General features: G+C 42.5%; 1 protein-coding gene across 2 annotated transcripts in view; it reads left to right on the forward strand.

Moving 5' to 3' along the window:
- Positions 1–17225, forward strand: part of LIFR (LIF receptor subunit alpha) — a 76109-nt gene that overhangs the window by 13121 nt on the left and 45763 nt on the right. For both annotated transcript variants that reach the window (XM_057708250.1, XM_057708251.1), the window contains exons 2-4: positions 12464–12624; positions 14266–14380; positions 16798–16934. In XM_057708250.1, the coding sequence (XP_057564233.1) occupies positions 12464–12624; positions 14266–14380; positions 16798–16934 (413 nt within the window). The remainder of the gene's footprint in view (positions 1–12463; positions 12625–14265; positions 14381–16797; positions 16935–17225) is intronic.

Consider the following 17225-nt stretch of genomic DNA (forward strand, 5'->3'; position numbering starts at 1 on the left):
AATATATGTCTTCAAACAGTTTATATTTTAAGATTAGTTCAACAGTAAGACAAGAATTTTTTCATGCCCATACATTTTGAAACAGGTTGTTAACTGGCGCCCTAAGAATTGTATTTGGCCTGCAAATGTGTTTTGTTTGGCTCACATACTGTTTTTTGAAAAATTGGAATTAGTTGCCAGCATTTAAAAATAAGGAGATTTCACATTAAAGAAAAAAAAACCCCTGCATTTCTGGCTGTTTTTGAAAACCTTGAATGTCTGTGACTACACCGGATGCATGTTCCTACCCAGTGGTAATTCAGGAGTAAGGCGCTGGCTGGAGGATGCCCACCACAGCCCTCGTGTCCTCACTGCGTTTCCCGGGGCCGGTGTCACCCCCTTCATCGGCCTGGCCTTCAGGGTATGTCTGAGCTTGCACCTGCTGAGTCAAGAGCTAACCAGTCAGAATTGTACTTCCAGTGAGCAGGAGAACAGTGAGATGGTCGCTGTTTGCTGTTTTTTTTCTGACATCGACTGCCCGACCTTTGTCCTGCTGTGATGGTTGGAAGGGCTTGGTAAAGCAGATGGTATTTCTGCCAGGAACGGCACCCAGCTGGGCAGGGTGGGGGGAGCAGCATTCCTGCTCGCATTCCAGATCTCCAGGTTCATTGATGTGACAGACAAGGTGTCCTAAGCAGAAAACAGCTATACATTTCTTATGACCTTTAAAGTAGGGCAAGTAGGCCCTGCGTCATACCTTTGTGATTTTAGAGATGTGAGGGGATTTGTCTGAGGTCATATGCCTGCCACCCAGTCAGTGGTGGAATGGGGACTGGAGCCCTGGACTCCTCACTGTGCTTCAGTGAGTTTTCTCCATATTTTTCAGTTTAGTATAATAGTCTAGAGATGCAATTTGTAGTCAGATCTGGATTTAAATACAAGTTCTGCCCCTGACTAGCTGTGTGACCTCAAGCAAGTGTCAAAAACCTCTCTGTGCCTTATGTTCTTTGTTATAAAAAGGGGGATAATAATGAAATGGACCTCCATAGGGTCATTATGGAGGTTAAAAATCCGACATTGCATTTGAAGAACTTAAAACAGTGCCTTGCCCGTACTAAACAGTACATAAACAGTGCATGGTATCTGAAAAATAGTATTTATGAATTTTGTATTATGGTAGACATAGGTAAAACCAGAATTTCAGTCACTCAAACTATTAAATAATTATCAACTTTTTCCTCTTAGACTTTAGAAAGGGCTTTAAGGATAGTTTTACTCCATCTGTTTTTTAAAAAGCCTCCAGCAATTTGACCCAGTGGTTTTTTATTTATAAATTTATCTAGAGCAAACAGGTGCATTTAAAAGTGTAGCATTCAGCTTTCTCTTCAGAATGTAAAGAAATAATTGGGTGTTATCAAAATATTTTAAGCCCTCATCAAAGATGTTGTTTGGGGGAATTTGTTCAATTCACTAAATAAATCTGGAATATGTAAGTGCATAAAAGCCCTCTTAGATGCAGGAGTGTTGTAAAGACAGATCTCTGCTCTTAGGGAAATTATAATTAATGGGATATGACAGTGGGAGAGAGGGAAAGAATAATCTTTGTAATACCCGGTGTGATATGATAAATGACCAAAGTGGAGATTCAACACAGTGCAGCAGGAACATGAAGAGACCACCAGTCTTTCAACGTGATGGTCTTCGAGAGAGCCAAGAGACAGAGCTGCCCCAAGGACAGGAGTAGAGGAGCAGGTGGTATGACAGCCTCCAGACATTTGGCCTGGAGTTTGGATGAATGATGAGACTTAGATGGAGATGCTGTTCAGAGCCAGGCGAGTCGTTGTGGAAGATGGACTGTGGGAGGCCCCTGCTAGAGGCCAGGGGTGAATTAAGTGATGATGTGAACGACCTAGGCCGGAGATGCTGGTGAGGGCCTGCCAGAGCAGTGGGGATGGAAGTAGGGGTAGGTTCTAGGGCAGGGAGTAAAGGTGTGTTTTGGAGGTGGAACTGGTGAGTAGCTGGGAGGGGTGAGGAGGAGGAGGAGTTGAGTGTGACCAAGAAAGACTGGTGCCATGAATGGGGATGGGGCTTGTCAAGGGGCAGGTTTGGAAGTGAAAGTGAGTTTAATTTTGCATATGTGAGGGTGTTGAGGAATCTGTGAAATATCTAGATATGTAGCATCAAAATATTTCATCACTCCTGAAGGATCTCATTTGAGTGGATTTGTGCAGATAAGCCGGAAATTGCCCAGTGGATGGTTAATCTGTAACTGGGAAGATACAAGCCCTGGAAATACATATTCAGAAGTTGTTGGTTATAGGTGATGATTAAAGCCACAAGAATAGAGGATGCTGTTCAGTGAAGGAATGCTGGGTGAAGGCGCAGTGAGTTAAGGGTGTTCCTCCAAGGAAGTTGAGAGAGAATGGAGTCCTAATGGCATTTCAAGTCAGTGGAGGAAGGATTGGGTTATTTAATAAATGGTGTTGCAACAAGTGGTAACCTTTGGTGGAGAGAGGGGAAAGCTGGATCCTTGACTCATATCATTCACCAAAATTAACTTTATATGAATTAAAGCTTAAAATGTTAAAAGTCTTCATTGTACTTGAAGATACTGTAGGTGACAATTTATAACATCTTTGCATGAGAAAGAAGTTTATGGTCAGAAACCATTAAGGACAAAATTGAGAAATCTGACTTAAAGTCAAACAAAAACCTCACTGGAAAGTAAGAGGACAAACTGGGAAATATATTTGCAATGTATATAACACAGTTAATATGCATATTGTGATATTTCTAATTGGGCAGTAAGGAACAGATTAATGCCCAGTTAAAAAGACAGGCAAAAGATAGAATAAGCAGTTTTCAAATAAAGTACTGTAAATCACAATCATATGAAAATATATTTTGATTACATGAGTCAGAAAATGAGATTTATGGCTAACAGTTCAAAGAGATAAAAATTTAAAATAAGAAAAAGAAAAGATAACCCTTGATAGTAGAGAGAGCGTGGGGAAGCGTGGACTGGGGAGTGAAGCTGTTCCTGGTTCGTTTTGAAGGTGAGCTTGTATCATGCTTTCTTTCATGTTAATGATCTCTTGATGTGTTTTTGAACAAGAAGGAATGTTCTTCAGGTTGTTTCTTTACTGTGATAGGAGTGTGTTTCACTTCTGTGATAGAAGGAAGAAACAAGGTCATTTGTCTGATAGACGCTTGTTGACATTTCTTGAAGGCTGTTGAAGTCACTCCTGTTATAACTGAACTGAGGTGAGAGATGAGTGGATGGATGTCACTCTTCAGTGGGGTGGGGCTTCCAGGGGCCTTTAAAGGATGGGAAGCATTGGAGTGTGGAGAATGTTGGTGGGTGGAAAGGGCCATTCCCTGGAGCTGTGGTTTAAGAGGAGGCCTGAGGCCTGTGGGAGTGCAGAGGTTTGGGGACCCACTGGTCTTCAGCTCCCCTCTGGAGGGGTGTGGAGAAGGATGGTTGGTGGCCACTGGAAGGTCTTGGTCTACCAGGCAGAAAAGGGACTTGATGTTAGAGCAGCGGGAGCCTTTGAAGGATTTTAAGCACTGGAGCGATGTGCTCAAATTTGTTATGACGTGCCGAAGATGATAAGGGACAGGCTCTTGAATTAACAGGGAAGTCCTTGCTGGAATGATGACCAGACCTGACACACAGGAATGTCAGAATCCCGAGAAACAAAAAACCTGGATGACAATGTATAAAAAATTCCTAAGACATTTAGAAAAACATAAGCAGAAGACCAACTAAAATGTGATACTGGAATCTCTAAGCACTTGAGCTGTCCTCTAATTTAATTCCCAAACTTTCTTGGTTCATAGCTTAGTGTTTCATTAATGTTTTTCTAGTACCCCCAGGTCAAAAGAAATAACCTAACAGTTCTTTTTTATGAAGTGGTTAGGTCCAGTCAATTTAGTAAGTATTCATGACCTGACACTTCAGTAGCAGTTTGAAAAAATAATGCATATCAATGTAAAGGAAATACTATCTTTATTTTATTCTTAAAAAGCCACGTGTATGAACATGCTGGGTACTGCATAGCTTCTCAAACCTTGGAAACAGACTGGGCACTGCCACCCTTGTTTCCACCTCCGCATTGATTTTTGGTTGGTACTTGTGCTTTATACAGCATCCACCAAGCTTTCCCTCCCACTTCACGAAGATAGGACGTCACTGAGAGGAATGTGGCATGACCTAGGGTTGAAACCAAACTACCTTGAGCTAAAGGTTCTCACGGTGTTGAATAGATGTCACTTTGTTTCCTCTGAAATTTTAAAATATCCTGTGGTACCCCAGTTCATCTGCCTCTGTGCCTTGGGGCACCTCAGTGCATGGTTTGGGGACTACAGCTCTCACTTCTGTTCCCAGTATTGGCAGTACTTGGGTTAGTGTGAGGCCTGGCAGTAAGAGCCTAGTGTGCAGACATGTACATACTCCTTTACATCTTGGTGCTCACTCACCCAGCGGCCAGCTTGAGCTTTGAGTGCTCAGTGCCAGCAGCTGTGCTTGGACACTGACGGGGTGGGGAGGAGGAGGGGAAGTGGCTCCCAGGGAGCAGAGAGACAGCATTTCCTCTCAGGGAGCGTATAATCTGTTGGAGGAATTAAGAAATTGGGGAGGGATCAACAAACTTTCTAGAAAGGGCCAGGTCAAACTTTCTAGAAAGGGCCAGGTCCTCCATGTTTTAGGTTTGCTGGCCGTAGAGTCTCTGTGGAAACTGTTGAATTCCAACACGGTGATGTGAAAGCAGCCTTGGGCGGTATGTCAACAAATGCGCATGGCTCTGTTCTAGTAAAACTTTATTTATAAAAGCAGAGGGGGTCTGATCTGGCCCACAGGTCACAGTTTGTGCAACCCCTGGAACAGAGATGTAGTTAAAGTGCCCTGAAAGCAAAAGAAGGAGCAGCAGACCTTCAGGGGAACCCTTCAGGGGAAGATATCGCAAGGGGGATAATGAGCTCTTCCTGCCTCCCACCAGGTGAAGTGAGGAGAGGGTGGCAGAAAGGAGCACAGAGGGAACTCCAAGCAGGAGGGAAAAACGTGCAAATGTCGAGTCATGAAGGGGTCCGGCAACTTGGAGAATGGACTCAATTTTAGTGTGACCTGGAATGAGATCTGAGGGGAGGCACAGGGCCTCTTTCCTGGGTTAAAACTCTGGTTTCGAGGATCATTTTTCTTATTTTTGGTTTTCTACCTCATATTTTTGGTGAATAACATCCTCTAGTAGTCTCCAGAGAATGGCTGCAAGGAAAAAATATCTTTTGACATCTGGCACGTCTTTATAAAATGTATTTTATTCTCCCAATTAGTAGTTTGGGTATAAAAGTCAAATGTGAAAATAATTTTCACTCGGCTTTGAGAAGTCATTCTCTTCAGCTCTCAGTGCTAAGACGTCTGTGTTCTCCTCTCCTCCCCTCCTCCCCCAGAACGTTTACTGGCCACACACCCAGTGTGTCCTGTACACTCATGACCGGCTCTGGAGATGGCGCGGTCACCTTCCCCGTGTGACAGTCCCAGAGTCCTGGCTCAGGATGCTGCTTGCGCTGTGCTCATTCCTGGGCCCTGCGCGGGACCTCCCCCTCCCCCTCCCCAGAAGCTTTTCCGATCTTTTATGCAGTTATTCTGAGAGCTGTACTGTGGGAGGAGTCTTCTTAAATTCATTGTGCTGGGTACTTGGTGGCGTCTTTGAGGACTAGATTTTCGCAGTTGAATATGGTTTCTGTGTATGTTCTTGTTATTGCAGTTGTCTCTTAATTAATCTCCTTTAAACACCACTTCCTTCAAGCTTCCCTCTTCCTTAAAACCTTTATGTCTTCAGTTTTTCACCACTGAAAATAAGTTTGCTGTGGGTTTGTCATATATGGCCTTTATTATGTTGAGGTAGTTTCCCTCTGTGTCCATTTTCTGGAGAGTTTTTATCATAAATGGGTGTTGAATTTTGTCAGAAGCTTTTTCTGCATCTATTGAGATGAACATATGGTTTTTATTCCTTAATTTGTTAATATGGTGTATCACATTGATTTGCTTGTATTCCTGGGACAAATCCCTCTTGATCGTGGTGTATGATCCTTTTAATGTGTTGTTGGATTCTGTTTGCTAGTATTTTGTTGACGATTTTTGCATCTGTGTTCATCAGTGATATTGGCCTGTAATTTTCTTTTTTTGTGATATCTTTGTTTGGTTTTGGTATCAGGATGGTGGTGGGAATGTAAAGTGATACAGCCACTGTGGAGAACAGTATGAAATTTCCTTAAAAAACTAAAAATAGAACTACCCTATGACCCAGCAATCCCACTACTGGGCATATACCCAGAGAAAACCATAATTCAAAAAGATTCATGTACCACAATGTTCATTGCAGCATTATTTACAATAGCCTGAACATGGAAGCAACCTGAATGTCCATGGACAGATGAATGGATAAAGAAGATGTGGCACATTATACAATGGAATATTACTCAGCCATAAAAAGGAACGAAATTGAGTTATTTGTAGTGAGGTGGATGGACCTAGAGTCTGTCATACAGAGTGAAGTAAATCAGAAAGAGAAAAATAAGATATGCTAACGCATATATATGGAATCTAGAAAACTGGTACTGATGAACCTAATGGCAGGGCAGGAATAGAGATGCAGATGTAGAGAACAGACTTGAGGACGTGTGGCAGGGGAGGGGAAGTTGGGACGAAGTGAGAAGGTAGCATTGTCATATATATACACTACCAAATGTAAAATAGATAGCTAGTGGGAAGCTGCTACAGAGCACAGTGAGGTCATCTCCATACTTTGTGAAGACCTAAAGGAGGGGATAGGGAGGGCGGGAGGGAGGCTCAAGAGGGAAGGGATATAGGGATATACATGAGTCAAAAATTATCCACACTCCAGTTATATTATAACTTTGGTTGGCCGCACTGTCTTATCAGCACTTTTGGTTCAAGGCTACTGTCTCCCCAGTCACTGCTGTGCAGTTGTGAACATGTTACATCAGTTTATTTGTAACTGCGGTGCGAGCAAAAATGGATGCCCCACTTGTGATTTGCACGAAAGAAGAGCAGCTGCAGTGATTCGTTTTTTGTGGTCTGAGGGTGTACCTGGTGCCGTTATTTATTGAAGACTGTGCGCAGCGTGGAGAAAGCATTTTGTCGCAAAGAAGTGTGTATGAATGGATGGAGATGCTTATTGAAGAGTTGAAGCCTAAACTTCGGATTAAATGCAGAGGATTGCTCTCCAAGCACGTTGTGATCTTGCATGACAATGCATGTCCGCAGACTTCTGCCCACTGTCGACACTCTGCAAAAACTTCGTTTTGAGGTGTCAAAGCATCCTCCCTATAGTCCTGATCTTGCTCCATCGGACTTTCACCTGTTTGTTACCCTGAAAGCAGCCCCATGAGGATGAAGTTTCACTTCTGATGACAAAGTGAAGACAGTGGTGCATTCGTGGCTTGTCGCTCAGCCTTAAACATTTTTTAATGAGGGAATATGAAAGCTTATTGACAGATGGACAAGGTGCATTGAAAAGCAAGGAGATTACTTCAGAAATGATGTATTTGTCTTTTCTAAAAGTTAATTAAAATAAATTCTGCAGAGTGTGTATAATTTTTGACTAACCCTCGTATGTATACATATAGCTGATTCACTTTGTTGTACAGCAGAAACTAACACAATATTGTAAAGCAATCATACTCCAATAAAGATGAAAAAATTAAAAAAAAAACAACAACCTTTATGTCTCCCTACACAGTCTAGTCTCCTGCCTTCCCAAACTGAGCTTCCCAGTCCAGCCAGGTTAGGGTTTTCCATAGGTATCTCTCAATTTACTGAAATCTACACACTTTACTTTAATAATACAATAGAGTCTGCCTACCTGCAAAGTTTCCATTCCTGGAGAGCCTCTTCAGAGGAATTTAAGCTCTTATGAGTAGCGGGGTAGAAGTGGGGAGCGGAATTAGGAAAGTGGTTGCTGGTCAGAGTTTTTTTTTTAAATGATTTTTGTGTTCCCTATTAGAAAACAATTAAAAAGTGACACTGAGGAGGCTGGGAACCGGCAGTAGGACACTGTCTGCTTTCCCATCTAGCTTCCTTTGCTCAGGGTGGACTTCCAGGCACCTCCTCTCCTGTAGACTCAGCGACCTGCTTGCACGTTTATTTTGCTGTCCTGTGATTAAGCAGCCTTTCTCCTTCCAGTGTTTCATTCCTTTGTGAGTTAATGACAAGGGAGTTATCTCACTGTGGCGACAAGAATAGACGCCTGGGATAAAGATGCTTTGCTTGTCTTTACTCACCTCTCCCTGCCTGAGCAGGTGTTTCTCAAGCCCCGTCCCAGGCCGGTGTAGATTCATGCCAGCAGAATGCACTCACTCTCTCTCTGTCATGTTCCTCCTCCTTCTCTGCCCACCTGTCTCCCCTTCACTCCCCAAAAAGAAAAAACAAACATAACAGCTAAAAATACATCAGGACTACAGTTACTGGTGCTCCTTGGCCTTCAGCTTTATTTTTCTCCACTCTTTTTTTTCTAACTACTGTATCCTTAGCAGAAGGGTCCAAAACCTCATGTAGCCTAGAGGCAGAACTCTCAAAGCCACGGAGAAAGCAAACAGAGCACCAGTGTGGCCACTCTCCCAGGAGGGGCCGCGCTCATGTGCTTGGTGGCTGAGCTCCGCACGTGGGGCTCAGGCCGCTCCGGCGCCTGCGTGAGACAGAAGGCCGGGTACACACAGACACAAGAACTGACAAGCAAGAGACACATTTTTTTCGTTTGCAACAATTTTATAACATTGATTCTGCATGATCAGTTTTCCTAAACTAAAGGATTTATTGGCATCTTTGAATCCTTTAAAACAATTACGTTTGTAGGATACAAACTGGTAGCCCTTGGACAGGATGCAGTCTGAAGGCATATTCTGTTTGGTCTTTAGAGTGTTTGAAACTTATGAGTTGCTTATGTTTACAGATTTGAGTATTTCATATAGAATCCCAGATTTCTACCTAATTTCTTGAAAAAGAAGAAAATCTGGCAAAGCAAGGCCCATTGCTGCCACCTCGAGAGCAGGTGGCTCTCCTTGCCAGGGATGCAGGGCTCTGGTTGGCACCTGCCTGTGTAGTTTCTTTCCTCTCTCTCCCCTTTAGAAATTTACACTTGCATTCTTCTGATGTCAAGAGACAGCTACTCTAATTTTGAAAATTAGCTCCTGAAATTCGATAAAAATGTGCTTTCTTCTAAGGAATAAGGCATTGGTGGGAAAAAGAGTTCTGACAGTGTATCTATCAGAAGGGAGCAGAGGCAAGTTTCATGTGTCCTTGTTTTTCTGGAGGTGCACTGGAGATCTCTGCTCATGTATCATTCCTGCCTCAAGTCCATTTGGTAGAGAAGTTGGGTCTGTTACAAGCATAATATAATATGGCCTAATGACCTGCTCAGGGTTTTATCCTCTTTATCATCTTGCCAGTTTTCAGATAAGCAGGTCTTGGTGAGCGTGCCATTGATACTTCTGTTCCCAAGCACCACATCCCTGACCCTTGCAGACCTGCTCAGTGGTGTCCCTGATGCGTGGGACTGGCACTGTTGGCACAGTGCTGCTGACCTTGTGCTTCTGCCTGCCAACAGGAGTGGAACATCCCAGCTTAACTTGGGGAAGCCTCTCACAGGGACCCTGGGCAGAGCTTGCCTCCGTGCTGCCCTGGATGAGGCTGAAGCCGGGGTGCGGCGGGGGGATTAAGTGATTTGCGCTCAGTCACACCGCTCATTAGTAACGGAGCCAGGAGGAGAGTCTTAAGTCCACAGGACCCCTTCCAGAGCTGGCCCTCGGCCGCCTCCACCCCCTGCCTGCCACTCCATGGGACACACTCCTGTTTTCTGGAACAAGTGTAAACTTGTAGTGAGGGATTGTCCTATTTCAAGATAATGTTTAGCCAGTCAGTGAATATGGTTTGTGATTATTTTGGTCATGGTTTGGCCATGTTTGGTCTCCTTTATTCAGTTATTCCTGTACACACCACGTAATTCTATAACTTCAGCAATTGGCATTTTAGACATTCCATGAATACATTTTCATTCTAATAAGTAAGCTCGGTGACACTGTGATTGACTAGGAAGTTATTCATCCAGAAAATAATTGTGAACACACTTGAAATCTCTGTCTTTTGTTTATTCTGAAAGATTACTCAATGTTTTATGTCATTAAAAAACTTTTAATATCAGCCAGTGTATGTAATGTGCGTGAATTATTTTTATTTCTGATTATTCCTTTTTCATTACATCCTCTTCTTGTTTTTATGACGCTGCCATGCCTGCTCAGAGAGTACTATGTAGAGGTGGTTTTCTTTTTTTTTTTTTTGGTTTTTCATTTTCCTGTTTCTCCTATTATCCCTCTTTCCTCTGGGTATAATTTTTATTTTCCTTTTGGTGATCCTGTTTATCCTGAATTTCTCTTTAGTGATTTAGGCTTTGCTTATATGTTTTATGATCCTTAGTTGTCTATTCCAATATAAAAATGAGACAATATTAGACCTGACAAGGAGTTTTCAGCACATTGGGAGGACTTGTTGGCTGGCAAGCTTCCTTCAACAGCAGTGGACGGGAACATCGTTACTCGGAGAAATCCCTCAGGGTCAGGTGTGGAAGGCTTTCCTCTTTGATACCCATGTCTTTGTTAGCTGCTCTGTGTCCTCAACAATTCTTTTATGTTCTATAGGGAGAACACATCTGATAAGAGTGGGGCATAGGAGCACGGCAAAGTTGACTTCCATAAACAGATCTTGGAATCCTTGAGCTTCGGCCCCATGAATCACTGCCTCCTCCTTCACGCACGTGCAGAGGATTTAAGTGGCACTGTGTCCATCCAACCTTGTTTTTCCACCAAATCTAGGATTCATATTTGTCCTCTCTTCTCCCTATACCTCACATGATATACAAAGTACACTTATAGCACATATGTCCTTGGCACTATTCCAAGTGCTTTGCATATATTTACTCGTTTAGTCTTCACAATAAACTTAGAAGAAAAATGCAGTTGTCCCTACTTTACAGATGGGGAAACTGAGGCACAGAGTAGTTAAGGTTACACAGTAGGTGCAAAATCTGGGATTCAGAGCCTGTCTGTGTTTTTAACCACCACTCCGTCCTGCCTATAATGGATTGGTAAGAACCTCCGTCTCTTGAACAGATCCCGAATCTGACCACCTCTCACCACCTCTGCTCTTGGAACCCTGGTCCTCACCACTGATTATCTGTGGTTCCCCTGCCTCTGTTCTCCCCTAGAGTCTGTTCTCCATGTAGCAGCTAGAGAAGTCTTCCCAAAGTGCAGATCGGATCATGGATCTCCCCTGATTAAAACACTCCAGTGGTTTCTCACCTCAACCCTGTTAAATCCCTTATCCTTTTGATGACCAAAGGCCCTCGGGGTGGCCTGGCCAGCCCACCTCCTTGCAGCCCCCTTCATGACCTTTGAACCTGGTAAGCTGTCCTTGTCTTAGGGTCCTTGTATTTGCTCTTGCTGCTCTTCCCCTGATCTTAGCGTGGCAGTCTTCTCATCAGTCAGATCCCAGCTCAGATAATAGACCTTCATCCGCACACTTGCATGCACATTGACTTACTCTAGTGCTTAAAGTTCATATCAGGATCTTAAATTTCTTACTCGTGTATGTATGTGTCTCTAGAACTAGCGTCTAAGCTCCTTGAGGGCAGGGACTTAGTCTGGCTGGGTGTTGCACGTCTGGTGCCTGGGGGAGGACCTGGCGCTCAGTAGGCTGACGGTTATCTTGGGGAGCTCTGGGGCTGAACAGCACCTCCCTCCACTGCAGCCCCTCCCTCCCGCCTGCCAGATGCAGTTACTACTCTTCTGCGGGCTTCCAGTTTTCAACAGAAACTTGTTAAAATCTCAGTATACCAGTGGTCCTTTCCCCATTATAGTCGAAGTGTTTCTTACACTTTAGTCATTTGTGTGTTATTGTCAATATTTTTGTTACATCTGCAATCCCCCATATGTGATTAATGACCCTCATTTTTTCTTTAAACTATTTAAATTTATGTAATAGAAACTTAATATCACAGTATACATGGAAAAGAAAAGCAATATTACTTGTCATAAATGACTATAAAAGTTAATATATACTAATTAAAATTAAAAATGCCATTTCACGTATCACTTAAAATTGCCAAAACCTCAGTTTTATGCACTGCTTTTCTAAACTCTGGTAGTACTGGAGTGTTGATAAATATGTACTGTTATAATCTTGAACTTGAAGCCTATCATTTGAAAATTGACTCTATAATGGATCCCGGAGCAACAGCTGTATCTGACTGTCATGTCTTCTGAAGCTGGGGCAGCTGAGTGTAGTGTTGCCATGGCTTTAACGTGCAGTACGTTTTGGTATTTGTCAGTATCCATTTTCAGTGTCGATGTGCACAGGATAAGGAGTGTCTTTGGACCAGTTTGAACACCGTTTGAAATTCTTCTCCTCACACAGAACTGACTACATTGCACAGATGATGGACATTTCCTTATGTTTGAAACGACCATCCCGGATGGCGGGCAGTGAAAGAATGAGGATGACTTCGAATTTCCAGTGGCTCTTATTAACGGTTCTTCTTCTATATTTAATGAATCAAGTAAACAGCCAGAAAAAAAGTAAGTGCATCAGAGTCAGAGGAAATGAACTGTTTGCAGTGTTATTACTGTTTTGATTAAGAAGTGATCTTGAGTCTTTATTGAACCCTTCAGGTTGTGGTTAAAATCCATTTCCTTGCCATTTCTTTAATGTACTTTTGGTTTCTTTTAAAAAGGCCCATAAAGATAGATCAACGTATTCTTTCCTCATTAAAAAATTAAGGTATAACTTACATACAATAAAATTTACCCTTTTAGGATAAAGTTCTGTGAGTTTTGACAAATGCATACTGTCATGTAACCACCTGTACAATCAAGATGCAGACCAGCTCCATCATTCCAGAAAGTGCCCCGGCTCCTCTGTTGTCAGCGCCCCCGTCCCCACCTGCAGCCAACACAGGTCTATTTTTATTTTCTGTCTGTGACTTTGCCTTTCAGAATGTCACAGAAATGAAGTCCAGATATCTGCTTTAAATAATATATGATTTGTTTTCATCTTATTTAAAAACATTAAGAATGTTTGTAGGTGTTACCCTGGTTTCCTCTATGAAGAACATTTTCATCCTTCTGCCTCTGAGTTTAGTTTTTATATTATTTCCATAATTAAACAGATCTTCTCTTTTCCCACCCAGAGTACTACTAAATAACTTTATTATGATTACTAATGATTTCTAATGTGTTTCTAATATTTTTGTTTTCTGTTTTACATAAATAGCTTTATAATTTATTGCTATAGTGAATATCATACTAATCATATGTAAAAATCAAAGAAAAAACCTTTTTAATAGACTTTATATAGAGAATCTGAGATAGAATACCTTTTTCACACTCAAATTGCTTCCCCCCCTTCCCTCCCCCTTTTCCTTCCTCCCTTCTTTCCTTTTGTTCTCCCTCTTTCCTTCCCTCTCGTCCTCTGCTCTCTTTTCATCATCTCTTTAAAATGACAGGTGTTCGTTGTATAGTGCCTATGGTCTGTTATTTTATAGATGTGAGTAAATACTGTTAGGACTGTAATATTCTGAATTATTTGTTACTTTTCAGTTGTTTAGGCCTATATAAAATATATATTTTTCAGAGACTCATGAGTTTTTTACTGTTCATTGGATGTGCTTCATGAAAATCTGAAGATTGGCTATGGGATTTCTGTGTAGGAGGCAGTCCAGTAACAAGCTGTGAAGCACTAGTAGTTAGGAGTGCTTAGAAACTGTGTTTGCGGCAAAGGAGATACGTACTTTTTACTTAAAGTCTTAGAGTTACTTTTGAAAAAAATTTTTTATTTTTTGCAAATGGGGTCACTGGAGATTAAAATTCTCCCAGGCCCTCTCTTGGTCCCTTCATTGAATCCGTATAGTCACTCCTTCTATTTATCTAAGTTGCCTGGAAGTGGAATTTTTGAGAGAGGCCTAACCCTAAGTGGTCTAGTGGTTGGCCCACTTTCATCAGTTTACTCACTAGCTTTTTTAAACCAAAGCTGCAAGAAGAAATATAATACCAGTCACCTCCTGTGACTGCAGGTTCATCTCTGCAAAAAGAACACGGCCCTCTGCAGACACATATGTTTGTACTTTTGGCTGGGGACAGTTTGAGTTGTCGACCTTTACAGTGCAGTTAAATTCATAAGCATTGTGTGTGTTTGTGTGTCTTTTGTTTCTCCTTCTCCAGGGACTCCTCATGATTTGAAGTGTGTAACTAACAATTTACAAGTGTGGGACTGTTCTTGGAGAGCACCCTCTGGAGCAGGCCGGGGTGCTGCTTATGAAGTTTGCATTAAAAATGGGTAATGGAAATATGTTGGTTAATTTATAGTTATAAGCTAAATGTTCTTTGTAATTTTAGAATGTAAAGATTTTATTCTAGAAATTTTTAGAAGAAATTTTACATCTTAGCTCTCTGTTTTCTAAGAATCTGAATCTTACTTCAGTCAGGATGAAAACAAACCCTTCTCCTGGCCACAAGTTTGATTTTTTTATTGTATGAATATTGAGTATGGGACACACTTCTCATGGGCTGTGGATTCTGATCAGCTGTGGGGAAGTTTTACTGGTCTATCCTAAACCAGTGCCTACCTGTATCAATGAAGTTCAAGTTTTGACTCTGCCTAACAGAAGGTGTCAGTAATAGGCATTTACTGTCATGTAAAAGGTCTGGAGTGGGTAGTTCAAGGCCAGCATGGGTACACATGGCCATGAGAAACCCAGGTTCCTCTTTTTCGTGTCTTAAGTGTGTGATCTCATGGTTCCAGATGATGCTTCAGGGGTGGCTGTCATGTCAGCATTCCAGAAAGCAAGAAGGAGAAGAATGGTTTTCTTTAGGGGGACTTCTAAGAACACCTCTGCTTACATCTCATTGGCAGAACTTAGTCCAGTGGGTAAACCTATTTGCGTAAGAGGCTTGGTGATGTGTTCTCATAGCTGATGGCAATGTGCCCAGGTACACCGGGGGCAGTGTTACTAAGGAAAGGGGAGAAGTGGACATCAGGAGGCAAGTGGCAGGTTCTGTCACACCACCTTACCCTCGCAGGTAATCTTGGAGTGACTACAAGTCCCGGAGCCTGGATTGGAAGCCTTCAGACTGTCTGCGAGCCAGAACACTCTCCTTGCTCCTTCCTAATGCCAGCAGGGCTCAGAGTTGTTTAGCAACGCCAGCAAAATTCAGTGCAGAGCTCCAAGCACAGCATGCTGATGAGTGGTCCTAATGTAAATTGACATAAATGCGGATTTAAATACTCAGGTTTTTTTCCCAGTTTGTGTACATTTATTGAGCATTAGTCTAAGTGTGGTGGTAATTTATCAGCCAGGATGAGCTTGGTTTTGTTGCAGGAAGAACCCTCAAATCGTGTGTCCTTATTTTCTACAGTGAAAATAAAGGATTACTCCTGCTTGTGTTTTGTGTCTGTCTTGGAGTCAGCTGGCATCTCTGCCCCTGTCCCTCCCTCAGGGCTCCAGACCAGGGGACCCTCATCTCCCAGTGCACCAGGACAGGGACGGGAGGAGAGCAGAGCCTGCCTGGCTTTTAGAGCTTCCTTCCTGACATGATAGATGTGACTTTCATCTACGAATAACATCGCACAGCCATGCCTTGCTTCAGAGGAGCAGGAAAATGCAGTCCTCCTGTGAATCCGAAAGGGGAGAATCTGAAAAACCTGGTGAATAGCACTACTGGCTCCCGCAGGTCCCACAGAGGAAGTTATCCTGGCTCCAGGAGTTCACGAGAGGCAGGTCATAATGATGCTGTGGATTAAGTGCTGATGGAAGTTGTCTGTGATGATCTGAGGGAGCCATGACTAAGGAGTGTGGGGTCCAGAGAGGCTGTCAGAAGCGTGGTGATGGAGCAGGAATACTCAGTTTTCTCAGCAGAAATAGGACAGAAAGCCATTCCAGCCTGGGAGAATATCAGGCATAATGGTTCAACGTATGAAAAAAGCATGATTTAGAGAGTTCAGGTGGTTTTGTGTTGCTGGCACGTAAAGAAACCTCACATGTGAGGCTGAGAGGCGGCGAGCCAACCCTTTCACGTCCTCAGTCCTAAGTGAGTAACATGAAGAGGCCTGTGCAGGACAGGGCGGGGGGGCAGGAGGCACCCAAAGTCCTTTGGCTTGATTTAAAATTTTATGGGAAGTTAGAAATGTATGTGAATAACAAAGCATGTAAGCATGCCCTGTAAAGATACAAAGGGCCATGGAATCACAAAAGAAAAATTCACTTTTGTCTGAGAGGTAATGGGTGGGAGCTAGAAGCACTTTGAAAGCAGAACTGATGAGAATGTTTTGTACGAGTGAACCATGAGGCAAGACAGAGGAGCAGACAAGCTGAGTTGAAGTCTCAGTGACAGAGACTGTGATGGTCTGGTGCAGAAGTGAGGGGTGTCGGGGGTGGGGTATGTGAGGTAGGAGGCAAGCCTGCAAAGTGAAGATTGGGTGGGGGGTTGAAGGGCATGCTAAAACCCTCAGTTTCTTGATAGAATCATCTCTGCTTACTCTCTTAACTTTCTGGTACAGTCCGGTTATTTTTCCTACAACCACATCGATGGACTTACCATTTCCCTCTCTTTTTTCAGTCTTAAAATGTGATATAAGTTGTCATATTTTTGTATACAAAATAACACATTTTCCAGTGCATTTTGTGTTAATCAAGTTTTTAAGAAAAATGCACTCAATCTTATCTGCTAATTAAAATTTGATTTCTTATGTTGCAGGTCCCATTCCTGTTATCGATCAGAGAAAAATATTAAAATCCCAGCTCTTTTACCTGGTGATCATGAAATATCAATAACCGCTTTACATAATTTTGAAAGTCCTATAAGTAAATTCACACTAAATGAAGAAAACGTTTGTAAGTATTTGAAAAGAAAATTGAGTTGAAAATAACTCAGTATGGTACCTTTGTTAGTATTGTGGTGTTTTATAATTGACTGAAATTTACCACTCCTTTATATCTGTTGTTACACTAATACTCTTATTTACCCAGCAACCATACTTCCAGTTGTGGAGCATAGCCAAGATCAAGGTGGAAGCAGACTCTACCTCTAGTCAATCAGATAGGTGTCACAGAGGTTAAGGTTCTTCCTGCCATTGGATACTTTTCTCCTACCCCTTTACTTTGTTGATTCCTGCACGCCTTTCA

This window comes from Hippopotamus amphibius, chromosome 15 (assembly GCF_030028045.1).
Source record: "Hippopotamus amphibius kiboko isolate mHipAmp2 chromosome 15, mHipAmp2.hap2, whole genome shotgun sequence".
Taxonomy (NCBI): domain Eukaryota; kingdom Metazoa; phylum Chordata; class Mammalia; order Artiodactyla; family Hippopotamidae; genus Hippopotamus; species Hippopotamus amphibius.